Source organism: Ictidomys tridecemlineatus, chromosome 13 (assembly GCF_052094955.1).
Source record: "Ictidomys tridecemlineatus isolate mIctTri1 chromosome 13, mIctTri1.hap1, whole genome shotgun sequence".
Classification (NCBI taxonomy): domain Eukaryota; kingdom Metazoa; phylum Chordata; class Mammalia; order Rodentia; family Sciuridae; genus Ictidomys; species Ictidomys tridecemlineatus.
Genome location: NC_135489.1, coordinates 35043389 through 35055566, shown reverse-complemented (window position 1 = coordinate 35055566; position 12178 = coordinate 35043389). Strand labels below are relative to the sequence as shown.

The window sequence follows — 12178 nt, the reverse complement described above, 5'->3', positions numbered from 1 at the left end:
ATGGGAAATTTAGTGGTAGTGCCATCACATCCCTTGTGCACAGGCCTTGACAGGCATTCTCCTTGAGTTGCACATCTGTTTTAGATAATTCCATTGTCACTGGGTTGGTGTTGGCCTTGGGTGTGGCCTCAGGTTGAGGATGGCCACTGGTTCGGAAGAGCAGCTAGACTTGAGCTAGAGCCGTTTCCCTGCATTGGCCACGCTGATAACTTCTCTGAGAGGATTCCAGTCCTGTTAGGTCACACTGAGCTGCCTTCAGGGTTCTGGTACTCCGTATATTCTCCCCACCCCCCACACTGCTACTGAAGGGTGACTGGGAAGATGTGGTAGTTATAAAAGGGCTCTGGCACACCCATCTCCGGGAGATAAGGGTCATTGAAGTGCTTACCCTAGTGTCCATTGACAGCTTCTCCAATTTTATTTCTGCAACGTGGAAGCTCCAGGAAGGCGGGTACCAAAGTTTGTATTGGGGGTCCCTGGAGAAATACCAATAAGCTGTCTATCCATATATCCCAAGAAATTTTAGGGAATGGGCTTATGTAATTGTGGGGCCTGACCTGTGGGTAGGCCAGAAAGCTTGCAGGTAAGAACTGCCGTTGCTGTCTGAACCCTCTTGTGAATCCTCCAGAACTTGGGGGTATTCAGAGATGTTATCTTTGGCCAATTCATGATCTGTCAAAGATCACATGATGCTTACTATTGAATTACAACTGCTGATGTGGGTTACAGAAATTCCTTGGGATTGGAAGCCATCAGGGCTTTATTCTTGGCCAGGTAAGACAAACACATCTGCTGGGCCTGCCCCACCTCAGAACATCATCTTGGCAGTCAAACAAAAGGAAGTCCAATAATTTAGTTCAAAACACCTAATGGAATTTTTTGTCATAGGATGACAAGAGTTGGAAGAAAGTTGGTGTCAGAATTTTTTTTTTTTTTTGGAGGAATAAAATTTTGCAGAAATATGTTCATGGAAATCTCCAACTGGACTTCTATAGATGGGCCAGGAGTTGAGTATTTAAGCTTTTTAAAACTAATGCCCAGCATGGAGGAGGTGTAAACCAAACACGAAAACGGACAGGGTATACTGCAACTCGAAGGCAGCCCGAGATTCTCCACCCCTTGAGCAGTTGCCGGGCTGGAGGCTAGCGTGTGTTTCTAGGACTATAAAACTGGTTTTTCTAAAGAATCAGCCTGTCTTAATTATCTGATCTCCAGAGTAAAAATAACCAATGCATTCACTACTGTGGATAATTCATAACTATATTAACAGTGTGCCTTGGCGAGTTCTAGGTCCTCTTCTCACAGCCACAGCACCAGGAAGTAGGAAGCCATGCCCAGGCTTTCCCTGTGGGAGAGATGAGGCTGAGACAGAATTCAGCCACTAAGTGCTGCTGACACGGTCACAATGTGGCTCTGTTTAACCTCTGCCTCTTGCCCACGTGTCTAGGCTCAGGATCCCTGTTCAGCCCCAGGTAGCAAGGACTCGGGTTCTCTTCTTCCATATCCTACCTGCTGCTCTGTACTTCATAAGGCCAGGCACTATGGAGGGTAGGCCCTGGTAGGAGTGGAATTGGGGAGGACCCTTCTCACTGAGAACCAGAGACAGAAACTGGTGCTAGTGGGGGTGGTGTCAATTGGCCTAGATGATCATGAAGGGCCTGTAAATGCTCTTCAGTGGATTCTCGCCCTGTAAGGGGACAGAAAAAAGCCAACTGAATTTATACCTGGCGGAACAGCTCCGATTGCCCTGTGATTTGTTTCCTTTTCCTGTAACTATATAAAAAAAATAGCTATGGGAATGATCAGACTATTACATTCCAGGAATTTCACTTCACAGGCCCAGATTTTAAAAAATTTCCCAGCATGGTCAAACATGACTATGTGCAAACTCTGGATGGAATGAGATGATAGGACTTGACAACAAAACACATGTGCCAATCCAACAAAGTTGGTCTGTTTTGCTTCCTTGAAGCCCTGTAATGTTGCATTATTTCAGGGTAGAATCTGGTTCAGTTTGGGACCCTGCTTATTGGAAATCTTTCAGGTGGCTGTATCGGAACCTTCAAGCTCATCAACAGCACTGGGTAAATTTGTTGACTCTCACCCTATGTTTTGTCATTGTTTCCCTTAGGAGGGGCAAGAAACACAGCATCATCTTGAGGACGCAGCTGTCTGTGAGGGTCCATGCCTGCATCGGTGAGTGACATCTACAGCCGGGCATGTTTGCTGTTCATACTCAGAGATCAAACATGGGCTGAGAAACATCACTGTTACTGAGTCATGTCATATGCTTAGTCCACACCTATTGTGGGCTCTTGTAGTTTTAGTGGAGCATTTTGAGCAATGATTTCGAGTCCTGTTTCATCTTGGCTGCTTTTGCTCTTCAGATGTGACTGGAGCTTGAATTTCAGATTACTAGTGAGGTTCTTGCAGTGCTGGGAGAGAAGAGGTTCTTCCTGGGCTCTTACAGTGTGAGCTTCAGGTGCTTCTTGGTGGATCTGGGAAGCCCACTTGTGGGGAAGCAGATCTGATGTTCTAGACTTGGCCAGATGATTGGAAAAGAAATCTTGGGTCAGTGAAGACACGTGGATATAGAGCAAAATGGTATTACTTGGATGAATATACTTGAGGTTCAGAATGGCTTGCCCGAGGTCAATTGGACACTGCATGGGCCATTCCTGCAGCCACTGGTTTTGCTGAAACCTTGGTTTCCCCACCTGGAGACACTGATTCAATGGTGGAAATCGGATTTTTTGGCTAAAATGGACAACCTCATGTAAATGGTCTATAACATTGTGGCCTGTTTCCTCCTGGCGTTGGGTCAAGTTGCAACAAGAACATAATCTTCTAAGAAAAGGAACTAAAATTCACTTTGTGTGGAAGTACTTTATATCTGTAATTTTGCTTTTAATATATGCAGTGGTCTTCATTCAGGTCTCTAATTAGAAAATAATTTTTGTTGAGTCCCAGTCTGCACCTGGAATGTGGTTTCATGGGTGGAGTGAAAGGAATGGTTTCTGGTGGTTTTTCCTTTTTGCTTTCTTGGAGAGCAGGGATGAATGGGGGAGCTAGAGATGGAGAGGAATCTGTCATTTTACTTCACTTGCAGTGAAGTGGTGAGGTTGCAAGTAAGAATGAGGCTCTGAATGTAATGACTGAGTGACTATGCAGGTGACTTCAGATGGGAAGGTCAGGATGTTGGGAGGATCTAAATGTTTTGGGAAATAACTCTAGGACCTGCATGCAACCTTGGCTGTTCTACTTTATAACTGCTGGTAGCACTGAGTGACTAAAACATACATGGGCCTTGAATTTTATCTAATAACTTGCTTTTTAATTACCTGTCCATAATTTCTCAGTTATATGTATCAATCATTTCTCCCTAAAGAAAATGCTTGTAACTCATCACTTTGGATAAACTTTCCCCTACTCAAAGTTTCAATCTAGGATAAAGCCAGGCACATCATATATGCTGAGCACAACTAAAGGTCAACAATTACACATAGCTGACAGCCTCTAGACACTTGGGACATAAGTATACACTGGCATTTCCTAGGGATAGGAAAACGGACTGTACAATAAAGGGTTCAATCAAACTCTGAACAGACTTTCTAAAACTATTCTTTTGCAGTATATATGTAAATTATATCAAGTACAGGAGTTTCTCCAACTTCCATGTTGAGACTCTGCATTAACTTCTGTATTCTGGGTCCTGTGTGATGGATGAAAAATGGCCATCCTATCCCATGGCATGCTCAGCACAGTAGCCAGCTGAGCCAACCCTTGACTGGGACACTCCTGCCTTCCTGCTGCAGGGGCTCAACTGGTTGCTGAGAGTGTGTGCACTTAAACCTCCTTATGTCAATTGTACCTACCATTGGAATTACATAACTTAATGATCCCTAAGTATTTTATAAATGGAAGATATGAATATACGAGTTACTGCTTTGAAAATTCCTTGGATATTCTGTGGGAAATAGGTCATTACAAAAGCATTTGTCAATATAAGTGGGTTATAACAATTCTGAGAGGTGGAGAATGTGAGAAACCTACAACTCCTTTCTGGGTGCTGGGGATTGAACTCGGGACACCCGAGCAACGAGCCACATTCCCCAGCTCCACTTGGTACTTTGTTTGGAGACAAAGTCTCACTGAATTGCTTAGCACCTTGCTTTTGCTGATGCTGCCTTTGAATTCACAATCTTCCTGCCTCAGCCTCCCGAGCTGCTGGGATTGCAGGCCTGTGCCACTGTGCCTGGCTGGAAGATTCTATTGTCAACTGTCTTTGGTTCTTGCTTGAACTGGAGGTGGGGTGGGAAACGGATGGGAAGTTGTAGACCATGTTTTTAGCATGGTTCATGAAAGAAGATCCTCGTGGAAGTCCAGTGAGTAGCTTCTTAAAGAACCAGTTTGGCCTCTTCATAGGTAAATTGTGGCATGTGGTCCCTGTAGGTACAAGTTTTCAAAGTGTATGCATTATTTTTTAAAGCATTTTCTGCTTTAATCAGCTTTTACCATTAGTTACCTCAGGCATCAGTATGCCAGATGAGAGGGTTTGAATGTAAAATGAACACTAATACCCAAGAAAGCAGTTTTTTTCTTAGCATTAAAACACTTATTTCATTTTCTGTTGGCAATATCTGGATTTATTACAGCACTCAACAATATCCTTTGGCTATGTATAGAAAATGGAATGTATGCGTCATGTTTATGAAGCACCTCCTCCATTGTGACATTCTCTGCCTTTCCAAGGGGCAACATAGGATTTCTTTGAGGTTTTGTTTGGCTTCCAGTTGAAATTACAAAGGAAATGGCAACGGGTGGGGGTGGGAGGGAACCCATTGGCTGAGTCCTCCTTTCCTCTACAGATTATATCCCTTCTTAACCCTGTGAGATGAATTACTCTAGACACTGGACATAGCAGCTGCTGCTGTTAGACTAACATCACATCCAATACCGCAAAGACCCTCTTTTTCTAGAAGGATCCAGTGTCATGACACAACTAAACCAGCCAGGGTCACTCCAAGTAAACTTGGACTAAATAAAAAGACAGAAAGTAACTTTTATTTGGGTTCAGTGACCACTCCTCAGCCACAGCTCCCACAAGCGGGGCAAGGCAGGCAAGAAAGCACCCCTCAAACCCAGGTTTTATTGGTGAGAAGCCATTCAAATGCGGCAAGGGGTTAGGTTTTGGGGGGTTGAGTCTCGCTTTGTGATGTCTTGCTGTCAGCAGATTGACATGGTGGAAGATCACACCTGCCTCATGTGCTGTAATCAAAGGCAGAGCACATGAAAGGGACACATACGTGCACAGCCCCGACATGGCGGCAGCATCGGTCCAGTCAACTCTGCAGTGAGCTCAAAATGCTCATAACTCTCACATCCCGTGGCTGGCTTGCCACAACCCAGGATCAGCTTTTGTCTTATGGGTCTAAAATACTACTAAATAAATGTCTCCAAGTCCTGTCTTCCTCATCCTACCTTCTCTTCCCCTTCATTCCTGCTTTTATTAAGTATAGGAATGTTCAGAATCCAGGATGGTGTTGGCAAACTGGAGGTGACATGTCTTTGGCATTCTCCATTAACTCTGGAGCCCCGTGGGATGAGAGTGGAGCTTCATACTTAGCAACCAGCAAGCCTCACTAAAAATGAAGGCTACAGAGGTTCTGCTTGGACAGTCACAGCCAGCATCTGAGATGGGTCTCTTCTATAGTGCTGTGATTCTGATGGATTTGTCAGGAGATTACAATGAGATTCTGGTTTAGGCCTTGATCCTTCATGCTCCTCTAATTTTTCTTTGTACATTTTTAGCATGAACACTTGACGTAACACTGCAAAGAATGCATAACTTGCCTTTTATTTTTGGTGGTAGGGACTAAACCCAGGGCCTTGTGCATGCAAGACAAGCAATCTACCAACTGAACTATATCAACTTGCCTTCTTAATACAGCTTCAGTCCCTCTAAGTATGAGTAGCCCTATCGTGGGCATTGAACTTATGCCTAGCAGATTTTTTACTTAGATATGAGAAATCTGCACTTTATGAGGTTGATAGGGATCAAAAAGTTCATTTTTCTCAGGGATCCTATTTAGATACCAGAAAACATTCTGATGGCTACGTCTTTTCATGCAGAGAAAAGGAGCTCAAGAATTGTGGGTGAAAGAATGGAATCAAGGATATAAAACATGAAATTGTTTAGGATCTAAAGTTTGTTTTCTGCTGGTAGACAATTTTGCATTTCTGTTTGGCTGAAAATCTCTTGTGCTTCACTTCTCTGAAGTCCTTCTATTAAGGAAGTAAATCCTGTCAATTGATTCTGAGACCCAGAAAGCCTATGCTTATGCCTACCAAAAGAGTAAAAGGGTAGAATTGGCTGAAGATTCCAAAGTGTCACTTATATTTGAAGCTGAAAAAGATCAGCTTGGCACGCGGTCTTCGGAGGCATTTCTCCACAGCCTAGGTGACAGGTCTGCCCATGGAGATGGGGTGTGAAGAAGCTGGCAAGGTGGCTGCGAAGTACCTAATCTCTGCATGAGATTAGCTTCCTTGCTCAAAGGATCAAGTTACAGAGACAAAGACGATTTTAAAGGAAGAAAATGTGAGAAAAGACTGCTTTGTCCATTGATGCAGTAAAGCAGTCGATTTCCAGCAACGGAAACATAGAGCGAACAAGGCATCGATACAGAATTTGCAAAGCATTTTCTTGTAAGCCAAGTCACACAGCTGTCTATGCTCTGCATTTTGGTATGGCTACAACAAAGAGGTGAATTGCAAATAGTGGAGCATTTCTTCAAAAGCGGCCTTCTAGTGTGAATGAGGGGGTTCATTTCACATGCCAGCCAACTTTGGGAAGTGGCCATCTGGGGCACAGTGTGGAGGATCCTGAAGCCTTAATGGGAAAGGATCCTGTGATGGCATCGGCTTGTATTGGTGAAGGTGGCCTGTGTGTTTTTGTGGGGTGGAGCCAGGTGAGGTATGAGTCATGTCTATCTGAACCTCGCAGTGACTTGAGTGTGGGCAGTAGAGCTGTGACCATGGCTCCCACCACCCTCCCTGCTCTGCTCTCGCATCCCTTTCTCGGGCTTGGCCTTTCCTAAGCTTATAGCTCTGTGTGGTTCACCCATCCTTTGCCTCTTCCTGTGCTTTCTGACCAGGCTGGGTACCACTCCGCTTACCTCTGAGCATCTTTCCCTCTGCTCAGATAAGTTTAAGCTGTCTTCTCACAGGTGGCAAAGTCCTCCTGGCCCTCACAGGGAGGCACTCTGCCAGCTGCCTTTTTTGGCACCACCCTGGAGAGGGCTTCAGGGGGTCGCTGAGCCATGGAGAATTATCTAGATCTCGGTGCAGTTTTTCCTGCTTCTTGGCTAGGTGTCTGAAGTCTGTTAGAACTAGGTTTTCTCTGGGAAACAGCAAATTACCTTTGGCCCTTTGTGGGCCTGGCAGCACCTTTGGTGATTCTATGCTGGGTAACAAAGACAAGGTGCTACCAAGCACAGTGGCTGCCTTGGCAGCACTGTATAGTGACGTGTGATCTTGGGTGCTGTGGGGCCCACAAAGGTGCTGCTGGCCCTCTGCTGTCCACCCAGAAGCTCACCCCTATGTCCACTGCATGACTTAGAACTGGAGTCAAGATGACTATTCCCTGGTTGAGACCCCCTGACCAAGAGCCATTGTACCCTCTTGTCCCCACCCCCAAATTGGGCTTTATATTGACTTTGGACGCGGACTTCTTGCTGATCCCATTTTGCTTTCCAGCTACTTCTGCTCCTCTGCCATCAATATCACTGCAACCTTAGGAGCTGCCTTCACGCCTTGTCCCTAGACTTTGTGGTGACCAGGCTCACCAGCTGTGCACATCCTGGAGGCGTTGGGTGCAGTGGGTTACTATTTTTGCCTCCTGGGACCCATCTGTCCCTCATTCCATAAGAAGTGCTCATCCTCCTGCAGAGCCTGGCATAAATGGTCTCCCATGCAACAGGGGACTTCAGGACCCTTTTTAAAAACTACCTCCCTTTTATACCTCTAGTTTGTGACCCAGGTTTGCCTGTGGTTCTTTTCAGTGTAAAAACAAGCTCCATGGGTTAATCAGATAAGTACCTCCCGTCATCTGTTTTTTTTTTTTTTTTTTTTTTTTTGGCTAATCTGTCATAGGTTCCAGGTGGCAGACTCCCCAAACGTCCATGTTTCTAAAAGGCTCTTGGATCTGGGCTGGATGAGACTTCTTAACTCGGCCTGTAAGCTGCTGACCACTCTAGGTGGCCACATTCCTAAAGTGCCTTATCTGACTGTGGGATGTGCTGATCCCCATGTTCATCCCCAAATCCTAAATGGGAAAGAGTATGAGCAGGATGTGAAACTTGCTACCAGGCCTGTTAACCTTTGTTGGTCTAGTTTTGAAATGCTAGTGTCCAGTTCTGCTTCACATATTTTCACAAGTGCTGTGATTTCGTGATACTAAGTCAAGAATGAGCTTTTCCCCAAATGGAAAGAGCAACTAGAGAATTCTTAACATCTTTTTAGTTGTAGTTGGACACAATACCTCTATTTTATGTGGTGCTAAGGATCAAACCTAGGCCCTCGCACATGCTAGGGGAGCGCTCTACCACTAAGCCACAACTCCAGCCTTGGAGAATGAACTTTAAGCTTGGCTCTAGTGTCTGCAGACCTGCAGGTAAACAAATGCAGGAGATGAAGACACATCTGTTGAGGTAGCATGAGAACCTGCCAGATATGGCCAGAAATTCAGGTCACCTATAGGAACCAAGAGGCATCAGGAAAATAAATATGGATGTGAACATGTGAATTGAAGATCTTGCGTGGCAGCTTTGTTTCATGTTTGTGCTCTACCCTTCCACCCCTGCTCTACTTAAGTTACTTATTGTATCCTTAGTACTTGATCTTTCATCTCTAAGGATCTCAAGATAATGGAATTTGAGCACTGCCTTAGAACCATTATCTGTGTTCTGTTTCAGTAATCACATCCTGGTCACTTAGAGGCTCATGACATTCTGGCAAAAACTGATGGAGAATGTAGTCATATTGGTGAGCATACCTGCAGCTAGGAGATGGGAGATACGTGCTGGCAGTTAGACTGCGAAATTGCTCTCCAGCAAAACCTTCAGTTTTAACCCCTGGTAGGGAAGATGCTATGCTTTTGAGTGACTTCTAACTGGACTGTATACACATGCTTTTCCCCCTTGCAGGTCGTCTGGCCAATCTTATGATACAGCACAAGCTTTACTGATGGTAGTTTGTGCTCATGACTGTCCCCATAGAGGGACAACTTCCTTTTTGTCAACAGTAGGTCGATTCTGGGAAACAAAAGCTTTGTCTTGCTGTCAGATTTTGACATTCAGAGATTCGAGGAGGATGGATGCTCACTAACTTCTCATTAAATGGAGTTCTCAAGACTGTGTTAAAGTACCGATCACAAACCACTGAGACCCATGGAAATGGATTCCTGGGGGATCTTGGAGCATAGTGACCATTTCTGGTCTACTAGAAATACCTGATGGGTTTTATTTTAAAACATACATGTGTGTGAGACAGGTAAGACATACAACCAGTTCAAGATTTAAAGGGGTAAAAGGCATTGGCACACCTGTTGAAGGGCTTCCATCTCAAGTTCATGCACTGGAGAAATAGGGACGGGATAGCCAAAGGGAACTGACAGTTTGGACATAAACTGAGGAGTGGAATAGCTGGGTCAAATGGTGATTCCATTCCAAGTTTTCTGAGGAATCTCCCCACTGCTTTCCAGACTGGTTGCACCAATTTGCTATCTCGCCAGCAATGTACGAGTGTGCCCTTTTCCCCATATGCTTGCTGACACTATTTTTATTCTTGACAACTGCCGTTCTGACAGTGAGATGAAATCTTAGTAGTTCTAATTTGTACTTCTACTACTAGGGATGTTGAAAATTTCTTATTTGTTGACTGATTATATATCTCCTGAGAAGTCTGTTCAGTTCCTTAGCATGTTTATTGATTGGGTTGTTTCTTTTGATATTAACTTTGAGTTCTTCATCTATCCGAGACTAATGCTCTCTGTGCGTGTGGTACAAATTTGCTTCCATACTGTAAGCTGTCTTCACTGATCATCTCTTTTGCTGAGCTCTTTAGTTTGAATCCATTCCGTTTATTGATTCCTGACTCTATTTCTTGTGCCTTAGGAGCTTAAGGAAGTCGGGGCCTAGTCCAACATGAAGATCCGGGCCTACTTTTTTTCTTCTAGGTGCAGGGTCTCCAAAAAAAAAAAAAAAAAAAACTTCAAGTTGAGTTTTGTGCATGGTGAGAGATGGGGATTTAATTTCATTTTGCATATGAATTTCCCATTTTCCAACCACCATTTAACCCAGCTATCTCCTTGGTGTATACCCAAAGGAGATAGAATTGTCATATTACAATGACATTGCTACACCAATGTTTATAGCAGCTCAATTCACAATAGCTAAACTATAGAACCAACGAACTATAGAACAAGCCCATCAATAGATGAATGGATAAAGAAACTTGTATATACACAATGGAATATTATTCAACATTAAAGTTAGAAAATAAAATTGTGGCATTTGCAAGTAATTGGTAGAGCTGGGGAATGCTAAGCAAAGTAAGCCAATAGCAAAACTAAAAGCTGAATGTTTCCTGAGTGGATGGTGATCTATGATGGGGGGAGCATGGGAAGAATGCAGGAATTTTAGGCAAAAGGGAGAGGTTAGGGGTAGGAAAGTAGTGGAATGAGATGGACATCATTACCTTAGGTACATGTATGACTGCGTGAATGATGTCTCAATACCGTGTACAACCAGAGAATTGAGATGATGTGCTCCATTTGTGTATGATGAATTGAAATGCATTCTGTCCTGTACAACTAAGTAGGACAAATAAAAAAGCTTCTCAATTGTTAGCATAGTTGAAAACGACAGAATGTTTTGTGGGTTTAATTGTGCCCAGAAGCAACATGCTTTATCTGTAATCTCAGCACTGCATCGTGAGCATGTGGGCTGGAATGCAAGGACTTGGAGCAAACCTTGACAAGGGATGGGGCCAGGCACACAGCTCATACCCCAGTCACTTCTGACCCTTTACAGTGTATTTGCTTCAGATTCACTGGCCAATTTAAGAATGGTCTTAAAATTAGTGACTGTCTACAGGTTTCACAAGTAGTCAAAAGCCTACAAAGATCATTAGTTGGAGAGGAACTCTATCAACAAATGAGAGAAATCCTGATGGTTTATCTGAGTCCCTAATTACTGACTCACGTTTGCAGTTTGGTTCTTTCCCACCCAGTTTCACAGCCTCACTATGCCTCTGAGCCATAGAGGAGCTGGGAAGGTTAGCCCACAAGTACTAAGTTGATCTCTCAAGGTTTCGGGACTGAACGTAGAGGGCGCAGGCTGGAGTCCCTGATGGGTGTTGCCTGTGCTGGCCTGGTGCTCTTGTGTCTAGCTCGTGGAGCCCATCTCGGCCCCTCTCCAGATACAAGATTGTAGAAGCTAAGGTCCTTCCAGTCCGAGAAGCCTGAGCAGTACTGGCAGAGCTTCTAAATGTCTTCTGAAACATTTTCTGTGAAGTGTTTCAAAGGCTTCAAAGGATGGGGTTCTGGCTGAGCGCCAGTGTTTGAGATTGCCTGAAGGGAAGGTAGGTCAGCTGAGAAACTGGTTTTGGCCCTTGGTGAGCTTTGTTTAGAAATCCTAAGCCAAGCTGTAGATCCTACAGAGGGAGGTGGGACTTCTGGTCCCTTCTAGGCTTCCATCCCCACTGACCCACGTGCCTTAGTCAGCCCTGATGTTGAGAAATGCCAGGAAACTGGCTCTTCACTGACTAGAACATCATGTGGTGGTCTCTGGATTTAGGAGGTGCCCAAAAGGAACCAGGAGGGACTAGCTGGAAGCTGGGAGTCCTCTGTGCTCCTGACTTTGTGCCTTGGTTCTTGTCTGAGAAGGTCTATGTGGCATGGACACTGTGCCTGGTAGCACCTTGCTCCCGAGTCCTTGAAAGTGGACCATTTGGTGCCCTCTGTAGAACAGAGGGGACCCCTAATTGTTTCAGGAAAGCGGGTAACGGGGATGTAGTGAACATGAATATATCAAGTTTAATTCCTTCAGAAAGGAATGATACTTGGTCAGAAGAATAAGATGATGAACAGAAGGTGAAAGAGTGAAAACCTGTGAAAGTG

General features: G+C 44.5%; 1 protein-coding gene across 17 annotated transcripts in view; it reads left to right on the top strand.

The window, feature by feature from the left end:
• The window catches only part of Fhod3 (formin homology 2 domain containing 3), a 428888-nt gene that overhangs the window by 63458 nt on the left and 353252 nt on the right, over positions 1–12178 (top strand). For all 17 annotated transcript variants that reach the window (XM_078030172.1, XM_078030166.1, XM_078030162.1 and 14 more), the window contains exon 3: positions 2132–2196. In XM_078030172.1, coding sequence (XP_077886298.1) covers positions 2132–2196 — 65 coding nt within the window. The remainder of the gene's footprint in view (positions 1–2131; positions 2197–12178) is intronic.